The sequence below is a fragment of the Hydractinia symbiolongicarpus genome, chromosome 8 (genome assembly GCF_029227915.1).
Source record: "Hydractinia symbiolongicarpus strain clone_291-10 chromosome 8, HSymV2.1, whole genome shotgun sequence".
Taxonomy (NCBI): Eukaryota; Metazoa; Cnidaria; class Hydrozoa; order Anthoathecata; family Hydractiniidae; genus Hydractinia; species Hydractinia symbiolongicarpus.
The window spans coordinates 19822367-19840757 of record NC_079882.1 but is presented as its reverse complement, the minus strand read 5'-3'; the positions used below and the strand labels follow the sequence as shown (position 1 = coordinate 19840757).

At 35.1% G+C, this 18391-nt stretch overlaps 1 protein-coding gene across 1 annotated transcript; it reads right to left on the bottom strand.

The window, feature by feature from the left end:
- Window positions 1–3636: 3636 nt before the first annotated feature.
- On the bottom strand, window positions 3637–18361 carry LOC130654076 (protein transport protein Sec31A-like). The gene is made up of 28 exons (XM_057456602.1): window positions 18255–18361; window positions 13912–14027; window positions 13501–13590; window positions 12833–13271; window positions 12624–12710; window positions 12051–12106; window positions 11887–11947; window positions 11732–11782; window positions 11458–11616; window positions 10568–10693; window positions 10393–10449; window positions 9782–9937; window positions 9430–9504; window positions 9112–9264; window positions 8779–8851; window positions 8620–8673; window positions 8359–8537; window positions 7940–8166; window positions 7297–7431; window positions 7135–7210; window positions 6782–6907; window positions 6145–6625; window positions 5900–6040; window positions 5726–5823; window positions 5011–5127; window positions 4856–4927; window positions 4159–4201; window positions 3637–3972 (listed from the first exon to the last, which is right to left on the bottom strand). Exons 2-28 carry the CDS (start codon window positions 14022–14024, stop codon window positions 3836–3838), a joined length of 3582 nt encoding a protein of 1193 aa, XP_057312585.1. The 5' UTR covers window positions 14025–14027; window positions 18255–18361; the 3' UTR covers window positions 3637–3835.
- Between the last annotated feature and the right edge of the window lie 30 nt (window positions 18362–18391).

Below are 18391 nucleotides of genomic sequence, written 5' to 3'. Positions count from 1 at the left end.
CGCCGTGAATTACTGCGCTTGTTGTGATGAACAGCTACGGTAACTGATACAGCTCCCTTGTCAATTTTCTTCACAACAGCAAAGTTTGATTTTCTAGAGGCGTGCACATCCATTTTTACCGCCTCGTCATCATAATCCCCTGATTCGTTCCCAGACTCTGACTCATCAATCGAACCTTGATCTGAATCTCCATCGCCTAAATGTGTCGCTAATTTTTGTTCGCTTTCAATTTTTCCGCGTTTTCGTGTAGCATCGTTATCTTCCGCTACAACAGTGTTTTCATCTTCGGATAAAGCATCCTCAATTTCACTGTATCTGTTTTTACTTGCTTTATTAGATGCAATATTACTCTTTGCAATTGAATTTGATAAAATAACGTGAGATTTTGGAGAGGATAAAACATCTGTTATGATTTCATTTTTAGAAGAGATTTCTCCTGATCTGTAAGGTACGTTGCTTCTTACAGCTGTTATGGGAGATGAATCTTCTGTTTTAGGTGTGACCACGGCATTTCTAGGTGAAGAAATATCGCTTTTTGTAGTTAAAAGAGAATGACGTCGGTCTTCGTATACCCTTGCTTTTTCGATCCTGTTTATGGGCGGACCAGCGATATCTTGTTTTTTAAATCCTGTATACTCTCCAGGAAATATATGAGCATTTGATTTCTTCTTACCATGGACCAAACCTTTTTTTGTAACAAATGACGTATGCGATGTAGCAGTTTCGTGCGTCGTGACTTTTGACTTCAGCGAAGCGTATTTGTCAGGAATTGCGGATGTCATTAAAGATGGTGCTTTCTTTGCTGGTTCTTGCGATAGTTTGCTTCTTTGAAAACTAGCAATATCCTTCGTAAAACTTTCTGGTAAGTCTGCTAATTTTATTTTACGCCACTTTAAAGATTCCTTGCTTGGTGATACGTCTCCCATGTGAGACCTAACGATACCACTTACATCAATAGGGCTCAAATCTTCCGCTGAATGTGCTTTAGCTGCTGCAAACGTTCGAGCTAATTCTACAGCTCTTAATCTTTGTGTGGCTTCCTCCTCTTGCTGTTTGATGCGTGCAATCTTTTTATTCAAACTTGCTATGTATTCTAACTCGAGCTCATCATCGGGCTGCCTGTCGTCGAATTTAGAGACTTCGGGTTTCAATTCTGCAATCGCGCTAGGCGAAATCATATCGGCTGTGTTTTGTAAGGAGGCGTTCGGCGCGGGCGATTTTTTGTCAGGTGATTCTGACGTTAGTGATTCTGAGGTATAGTTTTTAACAGTACCCAATTGTTTTTCTAGTTGTTTCTGTTTCATTTGGAAATAATTAGCATAGTTAGGTTTAGTATCATTTTTAGCACTAAATTTTCCTCTGTTCTCTAAATTTCTTTCGCTCTCCATGAAAGCCTTGGGTAGTAGCAACTGTATATCGGGTGATATTTGGGATAAGGAAGACAATTTCTTGGGTTCTGGAGACACTTTTGATTCACTAGAAGATTTTTTTTCTTCATTGGATTCGTCGTTTCCTTCATTTTTAAACGCGTATTGGTTTCTTAAGTTTTGGACTCTTTCCCCAAAACTTTTATGCGCTGTTACGTTATTTAGAGCTGCGTCCAGTCTATTTTCCGCAGCCAATTGTGAACCCATCTTCCTTAGTTCTTGATCCATGATCATTACATCCTTTTCACTTTTGTTCTTGTATTTTGACGCAATTCTAGCTGCTTTCGAGGCTCTATTTGCCTGTTTGCCCACTGTTCTCAAATACTGTATCATGTTTTTCGGGTTTCGTCCCTTTGACGCCACTTCCATTCGTTTTTCAGCAGCTTGCGCTTTAACATAAGCAGCTTTAGCTAACCTTGCGGCCTCTCTCGCTTCATTCGATGCTCTTTGTGCTTCCAGTACTGACACAATCGCTTTCTCCTCCAAATAATCGATTGTAGCATTATTCGGTTCCATAGAAAAATATTTAGCAAATTTTACAGCGTTGTTGGTGAACTTGGTGAGAACACTCGTTCCACTTATTACTCTTCTAAGGCCGCGTATAACTCTGCCAGTGTCTTTTAACGCAAGTTTTGCCTCGCTCAATACTCCTCGCACATCATGCGCCAAATTATTCATGTATTTTTTCATTGGTTTCTTCTCTGTTGTTATGTCTCGCTTAGTTGCCATAATGTTAAGATTTTCGATTGTTTTTAGTAGAGCTTTGTCAGCTTCTATATCACTGCGTTTCGAGCTGCGCTTGTCTATCAAAGCATTCTTCAACATCCACCTCACTCTTGATTTCAATTTCTTTACCTTTCTTTTATTTTTATGTTTTCTTTCTCGTTTCGGCTTGTTTTTTTGTTTGTGTGGACTAGCCAAAGACCGGCGTTTGCGAGATAACCCGGGCATATTTTTTTGATTGTCGGATTCGAATACGTTTTTCGCATTTTTATCTCTCAGTAACTCTCCGTCAAAGTCACCATCAGTGTTATGAGCTATCGTCGTCGAAAAATTGGACCTGTAACCGGTACCGTCCCCACTGGTTTTCGCGGTGATATCACGTTTAACAACATGTTGTGTATTCTGCTCCGCGTTCTCATCTTCACCCTGTCCGTTCTCATTGTCATCATCCATCATGACAAATTGACTAGGTGTGCGTATCGGTAGATATGTCACTTTGTCTTCTCCTTCCGTTGTTTCATTATCCAAATCATCTTTGTCGTCACTCTCTTTAATGGCTGAACCCAGTTCAATCGGAATATCGGGATCAGATGGAGGTGGATCTTCAGCCTTATAATTTTCCATTTTATTCATGTTTTTCTCCTCGCTTAAGCCAGATGCTTCAGAATTTTCATCTTCTGGCTTTTTTACACCCAATTCGATCGGCACATCAGGGTCGGGTGGAGGTTCGGGGGGAGAAACGCTTTTTGCAAGCTTACTTGGTGCACTTATTGTGTCACGTGATTTCCCATCGTGCGTACCGTGTATTCCTACGTATTCGGGCTTTCTCTTCTTTACGCTGTACGAATATTTCGGTAGATCTCCCTCGACACTCATTTTATTATGAAAGAGAATTACATCACCTGATTTTGGAGTGATCATGGCTAGAACCAATTTAGCGTCATCACTGTCTACTTTCAAGTCTTTCACCACTTTACCTTTGACATCGATTTCTGGGTTTAAATAATTTAATTCTGTTCCTAACAAAGTCGTTTTAAGTTCAATGCCATACGAGTTTTTTTTTGCTTCTAAAGGTGCTTCTGCAAACACACAGGCCAACGCAGTTACGCAAATTAGAACTTCCAACTTCATATTTCTCGAAAAGCGTTCACTGCATGTTTTGATATCGTCTTATAAAAGTTCTCTTTGTAAAAAATGTTTTTCTGTTTCGTGAAGGCAGAGATTTTTTCTACTCTTTTTGTTAGTAACAAATTATACGTATCGTCGAGCTAATCACAAAGCATAGAAAATATCAGATATTCTGCATGATTAATTATGCGCAAATATAAAGCAGCTTGCAAGCTAATCTCACATGAACCCAGTGGAGAATCACAGACCATTACGCATATTCATTAAATCACAGCGGCATCTAACAACCTTGCACCCAAACTACTAATAAACTAGTATCTAGAAGGGATTTAAAACAAAGATGAAATACAACGACCGGTTAAGAATATAATTCCGCCAGTTCGCGTTATTGAAAATTTGATTAATTCAAAATTTTATAAATACAAATAAACTATTACTCTGTCATTTCTTTTCGTCCGAATAAAAATTAAACAATCACCCCACGCTGTCACAATATGTTAAAACGTACGTAGCTACACACGCACCGCTGCTGGCACCAAAGACTTCTTTACGAAGAACTAAACTTTGAGCTGACCAGCAATTTGCATCAATGTTTTCAAGCCAGGCATAAAAGAGCTGATTTCAGAGAAATTTCCAGTGGTTATCATATGAGTGTGGATTTGGATGCCAGTCATGTAATCGGATTGTTGACAGACTAAACGAAAAAAATGTGAATAATTAAATATTGAGTATAGTATAAATAAATAAATGAATGAATAGAATGAATGAATGGATAAATGAATGAATGAATGAATTAATGAAATAACTCACGAAGGAAGTAATGAACAAAAAATGAATGAATAAACAAGAAATGGATGTGCAGATTAACAAATACACTTACCTTGAATCATCTGGTGTAAGCCATTTAACACGTTTTGTGATACCTACAAATTTGAGAAGTAATCACCATCAAATGTCTGTGGACACGATGTAGATGCAAAAACTACTCTGTTTTTACCGCATTGTTCAGGTGCGCAGTGAAATTAAATGTCTTCAGATATAGAACTGTTTAACGCTGTGATATGCTATATATATAGTATACCATAGAATACATAGCCTTACAATATTGTAAACATATCAAAATTTTGCAAAAACGATTAGTGTACTTTTTGCTTACCACAGTTTATGAGTTCCTGATTTTAGCTGTTTTTAAAGACGATTCATAGATAGATACAAAAAACAATAAAAGTAATTTAGAGACCATTTTGGAGATTATTCTTTTGTGTGCGCTATGTCTGGGGCCAAATATTTACACAGTCAAAAGGAGAGGCCATTTGTTTTCCAAAAAAAATTTCAGAACTTTTTTGACCTCTTTCCAGGTATAATTTATTTCAACAAAAAGACGTTTTTTATTTCCAGAAGTTTTTGCAACTTTTCAGCAGTTTTTTAACACGAATTTTAAGGGGTTTCCAGGAGTACTGGCCACCCTATAGAAATTGGGAGTGCGCTAATATAGTGTTAGAATATTCAACTTATTATACCGGTAAAAAATAGTGTAAAAAACGAAGTCTGAAGTGTAAGAATGCAATAATACTCACCCTAGATTCACGAAGCAAGTCGTAAAGAATTTCTAATTTTCGTTTTACATCTTCTATCTTCCGTTTTGTTTGCTAAAAAATAGAACCATAGGATTAGATGAAAGAAAATTAGGATGAAGTTTGAATAAAATGGGTTATTTCAAAATCTCACGTACTGGATTATTCGAAGCATTTCTGCAGCGATCTAAAATGGCATCGAACGTTTGTTGCAGTACCATGTGCTCAGATGGAATTGGACCTTTGATCACCTCGGGTTTTGGAGGTTCTGGCGCCTAAAGAAAGTAAACACAGCTACATGTGAGTGACAAAAACCTAAAAAGTATTTTAACGGTATAAAACAGAGGCTACAAATATTTTTAAAAATTCTACCAAAGCTAAGAAACATCCAGGTGAAACCGAAAATTTAGGTTTCTTAGAAGTGTAAGAATAACACTGAATTGTTTACCAAGAAGATAGAAAGGGAAGTGCATCTTTTGTGCATCGCATCTATATATATTATAATACCCATCTATATATATTATAATACCCGTATACGTCTGTCTGTCTGTCACGCAAAATAGTAGCTTAGCTGCGCAATAGCGAGAAGCACGCAATGCGGTATAAAAAGGACGGGCGAACCCGTGGATTTTCCACGGGCTAACGACTAGTTTTATATATTCATTGAGGTAGAAATAGAGAATCTCTATTCTATTTCCATGGTAACTTATCGGGGAAAAAAAGTCGGGAAATGTGACTAAAATTTCCTTAAATGACTAAATTTTCTTGAGACTAAAATTTTTACCGACTATATTTTTACCGACTTTTTTTTCTCCAATAAGGTATGTTCCACACGTTATATATGTGTCAAACGATACATCAAGTTAAATATACCTTCTTTGGTGGCTGTGGAGGAAGGTTAGTTTGACCAGGCATTGAAGTTCGTGGAGGCAACATGGTTGAATTCGGTATTGTTCCCGGTGGAGTGTTACCTGTCACAACATATATAAACATTTACAAATAAAGAAGATAGAAAAAGAAAAAAATTGTTGAAAAATTAACTCTTACCAGGAAGTTGTGGCTGGGCTGCACCTGGGTTATAAAAATTCATCGGTTGAGGATGATTAGTTGAAGGTGATATTTCTTGCTTAGCTGCTTTCATTGACATTGGATGACCAGTGCCGCCGGGTGGCGGGGGAGGTGTAAATTCTATTAAAAAAATCCAGCATATAAAAGCAAATGAACTCTATTCTCAGAACACAAGGGAAATCGGTTAAGTGAAACGATTAAGCGCAACCAATAAGTCGACCCACCTTGAGCGTGAGATGTCGGCTGCATCATTGTTGGCATGGGTGGTGGGCCCTGGTTATTAAAGCTCGTGTTTCCAGCAGGATTGTACACTGGTGGCTGATGCATATTAGTATTAGCCATCGGATTGTAAAAAGAATTTGGATTGGGATTCTGATTAAAGTTTGCTTGCGGAGGCTGGTAATTAGGTTGATTATGGTAACTAGGTTTAGGCGGCGGTACTTGACCAGGAGGTGGTCCAGAATACGTTGTAGTTATCATGCTAGATGGATTATTCGGTGCTTGGTACATATTCGAGTGTGACTGTCCAGGATTGTATGCACTAGTTTGACCTATGGACACCGGGTTGTGCATGCTTGATGCTGGGTTGAAGTATGATGGAGGGTTCACAGCAGATGGACTAAACTGATTCGGAGCATGTGATGGTTGGTTCGGTGAAATCGGGTTGGGTGAAAATGTGGTTCGTCCATACGTAGGTGTTGCAGCCTAGAAAATATCAACATGTTATCACCTCGCAAAAACTATCAATTAATTTCTGACATTTTAGCATCTGTTCCCTTAAATATCGACAGATGTTTATATCTCCCTTGTGTTATTATAAAAAGCTAATTTATATTGTAATGTTAAAACTAAAAAACCTACTTTTTGTTGAGCTGGCCTGTTATATTGCTGGGGACGGATGTCCACTTTTTGAAATGGAGACTCTGGAGGGTAGCCTGGCAGGTTACCATGTGCTTTGAACACGCGTTCTTTCATAACATTCACTCCCTAGAAAAAATAATTATACAGGAACCATACACATGTTTTTATTGAAAAATTCCACAGACCACAAATTTTTGTTTGTAATCTATCTACCTATCAGCTTTAAAAAAAGAGAAAACAAAATTTTAAATTAGTTTTGGAGACAATTTTAAAAAAGTCAAACAATATTCGAGACCCAAAAAACGAGGGAACGGACAAAAAACACGAAATAAATGAAAGAAGGGACCCATTACCTGGTCATCGGTCGTTGACAAATAAACCATAGCTGTTTGTAGACTACCCTGTGACGAGAGCAGCGTTGCATAATCACTATAACAAACAATATCAATGAAAACTCATGCCAAGAGATATAATTTTGAAAATTGTCATAAAAATAAGGAGACCTCCCTCCTTACCTTAACTGTTTTGAAAGGTGCACACTCTCACTTTGATAACGTTCAGATTCCACAGATTTCTTTAACACCATCACTTTTTCCACCAGATCTTGCAAGGTGAGAGGGGAAGGGTTTGAACCGTCTGAAGACCTCGTCCTGAAAAACAACAACAAAATGCGTGCCGGAGACATCCTAGCAATGATGTACTAGACAAGTTTTGACTTGTTTCAAGCTGATAAAACATTTATCGGTTTATAGGAAATTTAAAATTAAAAACAAACGCGTTCCTTCAGGGTTTAAGGGATTGCTTATTAATGGCAGCCTTTCCACTTGACGCCGGCACCTAGCAAATGCTGAAGTAAGTGCCCATGTATTCATAAATTCATAATTCGCGTCAGCATATTTTTGCCGACAACGGTTTATTTGATTTAGACGTAACTGGAACTTTCAAAGTTTTACTCTAAATTTAACCGTTCATGTCAGTTATTAAATGTTCGTGAAAGCGTACAATCGAAAAACAAAATATAAATTGCCAACACGAAACACAAGCTTGTCGATGTGAAACAGGTGAAATACATTTCACGTCCGGGAATTTAGTGCTGACGTGACATAACTTAAAATAGAAAGGCTGAACCGGAGTAGCGACAACAGACAATAACCCTACCAGCATGAAACCATTCTTTCCACATCGCCAGCGCAAACATAACACAAAATCGCTGAGTCGTAATCATTGGCTTCATTTTCCAGCCTGTCGCCAAGCACACAGCATAGCTCGGAAAATTCTTCGGCTTTACTGTAAGTCACTAACATCGACAATGCTTCCTTCCAGTTGTCAATGACAGTGTTTTCAACAATACCCTTCCAATCTCGATTTACCACAGCTGATATAACCTGCAACAATGAAGCGTACAATTATTAGGGACAAAAACGCAGTAACTAAGTTTAAGTTCAGAAACGATAAAATTATCAAAATGTTCACGGTCTAAGTAAGAGTACAAAATTGGGATTCTGAGCGCAAGAAGAATTTTTAAGACGAAAAGATTTTCAGCAAAACAGCAAGACAGCCAAACGGGTGAAACTAACCTTAGAAACAGTGCTTTGCGCCTGTGCAAGATAACGCTTTTGGGTACGAGCGAATAAATCTGGCCCACCAGCGATAGCAAGCAAAAGACCATCCGCCATTCGTTTGTCATTGAAACACACATCTACTGCTGCTTCAAAGTTTCCAGTAAGCAAAGCTTGACACACCAATCCGTCCGTATCTAAAAAGGAAAACAAAACTTTTCCAAACACGAAACAAGTTACCATTTGAAAATTCCATTGGTTGCAAACAATTTGCCTTACCATCGCTGGTTGAAATGGAGAACGGCTCGGTTTTCACTTTCACATATTCTTCTTCTAAATACCAAAAAGACAAGAAAATATATTCACAACGTTCATACCTACCCCGCTTCGTGATAGGTCAACGTAAGTACAGTGAATAAGAAAAAATATATAACATACCTTCTAGATTTTCTTGCGAAATATTTCCAGTTGCAATCGCATCAAAAGCAGCGGAACCATCGTCACGTGGTGTCTGAAGGTTTCAGATAAAAAATTAAGTGCGATAAAACGACTGATTGAATCAGTTATTCCGAATGTGCTTTTCATACAACTTGTATTGTCAGCAATTCGTCACACAACTTCTACAAGTCCATTTACTTTATAAGGATATTAGAGATTGGACAGTTCGGACATAAATACTATTTACGACATAAACTGTTTTTACTCACATTCAAGTGAACCTAAAGAAGAGAACATAAAATAGATTTGCCGAAATAATAACCCGAAGTGTACCTTTTGGTCAGCCAGTGGAGTGTCACTGCCAAATAAAGCGTTCTCGTCTTCTTCGCCAGCTTTTAACTGTTCGATCTTCATGGCCAACTCGGCGGCGTTTACACCAAGTGAGTCGTTTAATGCAGATTCTCGACCATTAGCAAGTCCAGATATCTAAATAAATTTTCGAATTAACTGACATGCACAAATGTTAGAAAAAGCGTTCTTCAAAAGCAATTTTTTGCAAAGTCATCATGGTACCAAAAAGAACACGTGACATAGAGTCATGGTACCAAACAGCCACACAGAACACACACGTGACATAGCACACTAACTTACTTTTTGAGAAAGTTCCTGCGGGTTGTAACCCAGTAAATCCAGGAACTGCATTCTTGGTTCACTGTGGAAGTTACTCTAAAAGCATCAATAAATACAAGTTTTTATACTAACTTTTTTCAAACGTTTTGACATTATGTTTCATTATACCAAGAAGTAACCAATTTGTGAAAGAATATCTTTGTCACGGATAGTCATAATATTAAAATTACATTTAGTCAGTTACACTAAGCTCCACTGCAAAACTACTTGTATGCCAAGTCGTTAAAAAGCGACTTTTATATTTTGTCTTAAAACGAAAATGAATATAGATATAAATGCAGCTGCAAGGTATAATATAGCATGAATTATGTACCTTTAAAAATTGCCATAACAGTGTCTCTTTTTCACTTCTCTCTTCTACTATTTTCATCTCGCAGAACTCAATCAGCTGACCACCCATTAAAGCACTCTCAAGTTCTTGTGACCGCCTAACAAATTCCGTTTCTGTAACAACCTGACTAATTTGAACCTGGAAAAAAGTTTTACTTAAAAAAATACACATGCACAAAACTAAATCCATACAAAGAAATTAGTTTTTGATTGGATTAACTACTACAATTTACCCATTGGTACTCGCAGCTACTATTTTACTTGTAAGACAAAGAATAGAAGTAAAAAAATCTATTAAAAAATCCAAGGGTTTGTTGCACATATCTCAGGTGCACAAATTAGTGATTCAGCTACCAATTTAAAGTAGGAAAAAAGTAGGAAAAACTAGTGAATTGACAACCATTTTTAAACAAAATACAGGAAATATAACTAGAAGTTAGTTCGTGAAAAAGCCTACAAAAATTTAACCATCGTACATATGTAGTGTTTGTTATTTTGTGCTTATGCACTATTTCGTGTTTCCGTAGCATGAGTATGAAATCACGCAGACAAACAAAACACAGGTGTAAATAAAGAGAAACATGTTTTTCTTACCTGTTTCGGTACACCTGGTTCATTGAAATTTCCAAATGAAATTAGTTTACCACCAAACTAATACAGAATTGTAAAAACATAACATAATTTGCAAATAACATATACAACAAAAAATAAGACATGTAAAAACTAAGAGAAATACAAAAAATAATACAAAAAAACGCTATTTACATACAGAAAATCTAGCACCACATGGGGGTCGCATCCACTTTGGTGGTTTCTTCAATGGTTCGATAATGACTTCAGCAGGAGATTCTGGGGGTTTAAAGGAATCTTGTTGAATTCCAAATGAATCTGATATCTAAATTGTTTTTTTCACACCATCAATAAATTATAGCAGTAATGAATTTAACAGAGATGTAAGCAGGGATAGAGTTATCTATACAAAGCAGTCTTATGCCATTAAAATAAAAAAAAGCAGTTTATAGAATTAGTAGTTTGATGTGCTTAAGTTGTGCAATTGCATGTTTTTATGCTTGATATATATATATATATATATATATATATATATATATATATATATATATATATATATATATATATATATATATATATATATATATATATATATATATATATATATATATATATATATATATATATATATATATATATATATATAGTTTAAATAATTTACTTCCTTTGTTGTTAACATCTATTAGTCTCCTTATTGTTCTCAAAAATTTAATTCACTTTTAAAGTTTTTGAACTTTGTCACCCTGTATAATTATTCAATTAGAGCAAAATGTGAAGAAGTTTAAATATATTTAAAATAAACGGAAAAGGTTCTGAAAAATAATGTGGACTAGAGGTCTATTAAAAAAAACAGTTACCAAATGAAAGTATTTCAAAGATTAAAATTGTACTAAATGAATGTAAACGTCAACAAAAGGTGTTGCCAAAACTAAACATGAGGTATGGTTTAAAATACGTTATCTCAAAACTATTTGTACAAGTACTCCAATACTCCCACCTTTACCTGGCACAAGTAGGGTCATTCGAGGTAACTTTTAATCAACAAACACTACATTTAAGAAACAGCACGAATGCTGCAAAATATGCTACCTGACTATTTTGTTGTTGCAAAATTTGCTGAGAACCACCCATTAAAGTGCTAACTGTGATATGACCATCAAATGCTGTCGTTGAGATCAGTCCTGGATTGCGCGGGCACCAAGTGACATCTGAGCACCACTGAGCTGTTGTTGGTAACTCATATATAATCTAAAAGGGAGAAAAAACCTAAAGTCAACAAGTCACTATGCAGTAGCATCATGAGCCTTCTCTTGACTATGATCTCTTTGTTATTAACTTTAAATTGACACATTGGTTAACATACTTCACCATTTTGTGCTTGTGTGTTTGGATTCCAGCATAAAATGCGATTATCCTGAAAGAGATAAAATTCAATATTAAGATATAATACATACAAAATAGAATAGGTCCAACAATAGATCAGTCTGACACCCCACTACATAGAGTATCGTTACATACCTTGCCACAACTCATGAGTAAATCTGAATCCTGTGGACACCAGGCTAGTGATAATATACCTCTGAAATTAAAACAGAACATAGGATGTGTATATAATTTAACGTTTTATTAACTTTGCCCAGCCCTAAAGGATATTTGTTAAACAGCAAATCAATTTTACTAACCGTGAGTGACCCTCAAATACTTTCATTGGAGATGTTGCAAATCTCAGATCCCACATCTACAGAAAATTAAAAATTAATGTTAATTCAGTTTAAGAAAGTCCAAAAGTGCAAAGGCAAAAAATCTCTATATCATCCCTCTCTATGTCTCTTTCTAACAACAAACAGTTAGTCCTGCAGAAAAACTGCTATACGAAAGAACAGTTAGAAATTGATTGATTATTAATATTTCATATTATCAACAAACAAAAAAGCTGCTTTAGAAATTTATTTTCCATTTGGTTAGACCCTTAATAAATGTTCATCTAAATCCTGTATAATGTCATATACGTTTAACAAACAATTTAAGGAGATATTCATGTTTGGAGTGGTTCTTTGTGCCTATTCAAAATAACAGTTTCCTTTTAAGAACGAGCTAGTATCCCGTAAAAATGTGTGATTCTCAAATAAGAAATAATTGCCAATATTAGATATAACATGTGAGAAAATAAAACAATACTGATTCAAGTATTTGAATATACATATATTATTCAAACAAAAAGGCAAATGAAAAAGCTAAAAAATCATGCCATTTACCTGAATAACTGGATAACGATCTTCTTCGTTACCAATAAGCATTTGCGTTGCAACATCTGGGTGCCACGCAATCGACTTATAGTGAAACTAATCAGAAAAAAATGGGAAACTAATCAAAAAAAGGTATCACAAAAATTGAAACACAAACCTCTGAAGCAAAAATCAAAAATTCTGAGCGCACAAAATGAATATTATAATAAGTGTCTTACCATAGCTGATTGGTCTCCAACTTTGATGATTGGTTCACTCTTTCTTAAGTCCCAAACAACTACCCTGCCTGTCTGTGTGCTCGACGCTAAAATATGCTGTACTTGATGATTCCAAGATAAACAACTAATTTGATCAGGCGGAGCAGTTTTTGGTCCAGGTGTCAATGCAGTTGCTGGGTTTTTTAAATCCCAAATAAATATTTCAGAGTCTGATGCTCCAGTAGCCAATAAATTATTTTGAAACTTATTTATATCAAGTGCTTGAACAGGGCCTGTATGATCTGTTAAAGTGTGGAGAGTTGCAAGCTCGTGATCCCCTGATAAAATAGAAGCAGCGTCTAGTATACAAACTTCGCCATTGTCTGTTCCACCACATATAACACCATTTGGGTGGTCCTCTGACTCCATGCCATGGTCAGTCCATAATAACTTGTGAAATCTATAATTAACAAAACCATTCGAAAATTAGCTATATATATGTATAATCTATATTATAATACCCGTATACGTCTGTCCGTCTGTCACACAAAATGGCAGCTAAGCTGCGCAATTAGCGAGAAGCACGCAATGCGGTATAAAAAGGACGGGCGAGACCGCAGAATTTTCCACGGGCTAACAACTAGTAATTACAATGTGTATTGTAATTACACTGTTTAAATATGTTTTACCTATGCTCAGAAGGCATTGTACCAACAATGGGCATGTCAAATTCTTTACTTGCCAAGTCAACATGGTAAATCTCCAGTGCAGCAGAGGTGCTAAAACATTTTTTTAAAGGAAGAATAAATTTTCATGAATTAGAGTATTTATGAAAATATAAAGATGTTATTCAGTTTAGATAGGACCGGTAAACCTGCAATTAACAATATCAGCTATATGCATCAAAATTTAAGAGATTAGAATAAAATTAATAATCTTCACTTTCATATTACTCTTTTCATAGGAATGAGCTTTTGTGGGTTGAAAACTTTAATAAATATAACCTTTAGAAAATGTGCTTCAGAATCTTTTGATTTGTAAATTTTTTTTTGAAATAGTAACGCTACACACATAATCTGAGAAAACAAAGATGTACCAACCTAAAAGTTGCATCTAACTGCTGTGCAGCTGTACCAGCAGCTAAATATATTGGGTGTTGACTTTTTGGACTCCATGCCACATTGGCAGTGCGATTGATCTCTTTAATTTTCATTCTCTATACAGTAAGGGTGTACAAAATATACAACAAAGAACTGTATTGTGATTGGGAAAGAGGCATAATGCACCTTTACACAAGCCGGCTTGAGCAGGGATGGCATGTACACGCCTCTGTACATGCCACTATTGCTTTTGGCATGCCATAAAGTGTGGTACGAAAAGGGTGAAAAATTAGAAATATTCCAACAATAAGGATCCTTAACAAATGATAATGATCCTTGACAAATGATAAAGATACTCCTTGTAAAACAGGTACAACTTGTTTTAAATTCAAAGCTGAATTTTAAGTTTTTACATAAACTATACTCTTGTCTTGATGATCTTTCTTAGAAAGAAAATAATATCAATACAAGTAATATTAATACAAGTGTTTTGGTGTTCCTTTTAATTACACCCTTAAAAATATGCAAACAAAAGAAGAATATTTGATCAGTCACTCAACATTGTCCTTGATTGGCATCAAAATTATACCTGCTTTAAAGAATGTGAAAACTATAATAAATTAAAAATAAATAAACTTCTAAGGTAGTTTTGGTTTTCGAGTTCGGCAATTCTGATGCCTTGACATTTTTCTGTAAAAGTCACACACTCAATGTGTTGACATACATGAGAATGTTTTGTATTCTTCGGACACATATTAGAAGTTATAGGTAACTACAATTGCTTGTTAAAACAATTGTATTGGTGTGCCAAGAGAGTTATATATAGCATACAAAATTCTGTGTGACAAGTCATTTATACTCCTGTTCAAGACAGCAGTGAATATTACTAACAAAATTTCACAAGGCCGCAATTTTTAGTTTAGCATTCAAGGGAAAAAAACAATAGGAATTTGTTATACAGGGTATGTAAGTTTAAAGCTTAAAATCTGTCATCAATTCAAACTACCACCTATATGCAGATGATAATTATTTCATCCCATAAAAACTTGGATACCCTTGTCTTGTAGGTCGAGCTTTCACAAGTCGACCTCTGGCTGAATAATAACAAAATGACTAATAATACGGACAAAACTGAAACAATCTTCTTCAGCAACTACAGCCAGTTAAAAAAAGTTGACACCAAAACTATTAACTATATGGGTATTCCTTTGTGGCACCGTAGTTTAGCGGTTATAACTCTCGCACTTTGTGCGGGAGAGGGGGTTCGATTCCCCTTGGCGGCGATTTAACATGGGCAGGCCTTACCATGAGTTTTAGTTGTGAGTGTGACAAATTAAAAATACGACGATACCGTAGTTGCGTTAGCAAAAAAATTGCCACATAATTTTATTGTAAAATTTGAATGAATGCCACGATCAAAAACGGTCGGTGTTATTATGAAGAACGTAAGGTATAAAGAACATTAAAGTCGGCCCCTTTCCTTCATGCTGATACTCTTATGCTCGGCTGGTGCATTACACTGAGACCTTCATCATCGCAGAAAATACTGCGAGGAGAGTGCGCACCCATGCAAGTTAAATATAACCAGAACATGGGAGAGGTCCTGTACCTTAATACAGCTTTCGGACGAATGTTCTTGTGATGTAATGCCAAAGAAAAATATATGTTGAATAAAGTTTAAAAATTGTTTAGTAATAATAATCGGAAAAATTGAATATCGAATTAAGTCAAGAAGTTCTGTCTCCCACACGATACAGCAGCCAATAAGTCAGCCCTTTCCTCGGTTTTGTGAGAAGAGATGTTCTGCGAAGACTCTAACAATTGAGTCTCCTGTACAGTTTGCTTCATGTTAAACTTTGCTATTGTCAAACATTTTTGAAGCATGCCACCGGCGACTTCTGCGTTATACAACCTAATGAAGCCACAACCTAATGAATTCATCTCGAAACATAAAAAGCCAGTAACAAACTGTTTTTAAAAATCAAGGCACGCGAGTATCGAAAGAGTGTTCTCAAAATAGAAATAAAAAAACAGGTAGCAATGCTCAAGATACAAAGCTATTATTATAAAAAGTTTTAGTGTGATCACTTTGATTTTACATATTTCGCTTAAACATAATTTTACATTAAATACAAAATCTTTAAAGCTTTACGAGTGTTAATTCATTTTTAAAAAAATACCTTTTAATAGCTTCCGTGATTGTTAACACTTTTAAACAATAGCATGCATGTTACATGTAAGAACAAAAGGATTCTTTAAATCTTATTGTTATGACTCACGCACAATGATAACAATTATAAGCAATTAAGTTCATAATGCAAATAAAAGATATGCAAAGGTTCTTTATGTAGACATGAGATCGTTATACGACATCGTATAACTCGCCTAAAGTAAGATTTAAGCGGTACTGTACCCTGTTCTAAATTAATTTCCTGTATGTACAGTATAGTCTGAATTTAATCTACCGCGTACACACTAATATCACACCTTTGCGTGGAGGACGGCAGTGTTTGTCTTTTGTTATAATTAAATCCCTAAGGATTTTGCGAGTTTATATTTGCGTGTTAAAAACAATGCGCTCACAAAGAAATATCGGAGCAATTATATTTCTTCTAATAGCGAGATGCATTGTGGAAATGTATTGATAAGCTATTCCCTTAAATATAAGCGTGAAGTAATTAAATAATAAAAATCTTTCGCAAAGTTTTATAATACATTGCGCGAGAATGTATTGATTTGCGAGAATGTATTGTTGATTTAATTACTTAAAAAGATTTCAGCGCGTTTAATTTAAGAAACATATGAGAAGCATTGTTCACAACTATTAAATGCTGCTTTCGTTTATAAACTTTTAAATGTGATCTTTTAAATGTGATCTTAAAAAACATTTCTATCGTCGTTTTTCGTTTTTAAACTTTTAAAATGCGATCTTAAAAGAGCATTTCTATATTTAAAAAAATTTCTATTGCCGCTTTTTGTTTATAAACTTTTAAAATGCAATCTAAAAAAACATTTCTATTGCCGTTTTTCGTTTTTAAACTTTTGAAATATGCGATCTAAAAGAGCATTTGTATCGCCGCTATTCAATTTTAAACTTTTAAAATGTGATCTTAAAAAAACATTTCTATTACCGTTTTTTGTTCTTAAACTTCTAAAACGCGATCTAAAAAAGTTTTTCTATCAAAATTAAAGTTTCAATCTTTGTTAAAATATAATAATTTCTATCGCTTAAAAGCTTTATTTAACCCGCGCAACCAACAATGCCTTCCTGCTAGTTTATTTAGTTTTCATGCAAAACTTTTATTTAATAAAACTATTAAACAATGGCCCTTCGTGTCACATTGATGGAGTTAATAACATTTGCAATTATGCTATTGGGAATAGTTATGTTAACACTATTTAACAATAGTTATGCGCAGTTATAATAAGCTATTTTTTCTTCAATAATCTTTTGTTTATTACGCGCAAGTTAATGACTTACAAGACTCGCAAGATAATTAATAAGAATAAAAGACAAACAACTACCGCCTCCGAGAAAAAGGTGTGAAACTTGAGCGTACGCGTACGCTTACATCTGGACTGTACTGTATGACTTTGGGCAAGACTAAAACAATTTTGCTGGGCTAAAAAAAACAGCATTCTAGAAACATAGTAGACATAATACAAAAATACAGATCTGCATAGTAACCAATTAAAAAAAATTGACAAAAAATCTGATCAACCATAACATAGAGGCTCTTTGCTATTCCCTTTTCTTTCCAAAAATAAGTTATACCAAGTCCAAGTTTTTTTGTTTAACTGAATTTCTTCCAAAAAAACACAAAAAAATGACACAATTTTAGAAAGGCACTCCTTAGGAACATTAACAAAAGTCATGCGCAGCAGCCGGCTGCACATTTTTCTTTATCTAAGCTATTATAATTTCCAATTTGATAGAAATTTAACACTACTCAGTAATCTCAAGAGAAGAGCATTAAAAACAAAAAAGACATTTTTCAATGCTGAAATTAATCTAGCTAATGTAATAGATGAGTTATTTTTGTAAACAAAAGTTTTTACGAAAATTTGCAGATATTTATTTAGGGTAAAATAGCTATTAATAAAATTCATGGATCTATTAAAAGCACAAGATCCAAAATGAATTTGAATGAATTTCATTGATTACAGTATTCTGTTATTTATATTTTCTACCTACCAAGAAGCGGGCCCATGTCCATCGTTCTCATCAACAAAAAAACAATAACAAAAAAAAACACGGAAAGGAGTCTAGCTAGCTAGCTAACCAACTATAGCTAGCTAGCTACCTAACATCTTTCCACAAACAAGTGCATATATCACTCTACCTAAACATCTCATTCCATTATTAACTTAAAGGATAAGGAGTCAATTAGGGCGCAGATAATAATTTGCAACTTTTGCTGGGTTGTCTTCAACGACGTGGCTCTGATTCCGCCATGTTAGTTAAGCCTTTAGCCGCGTA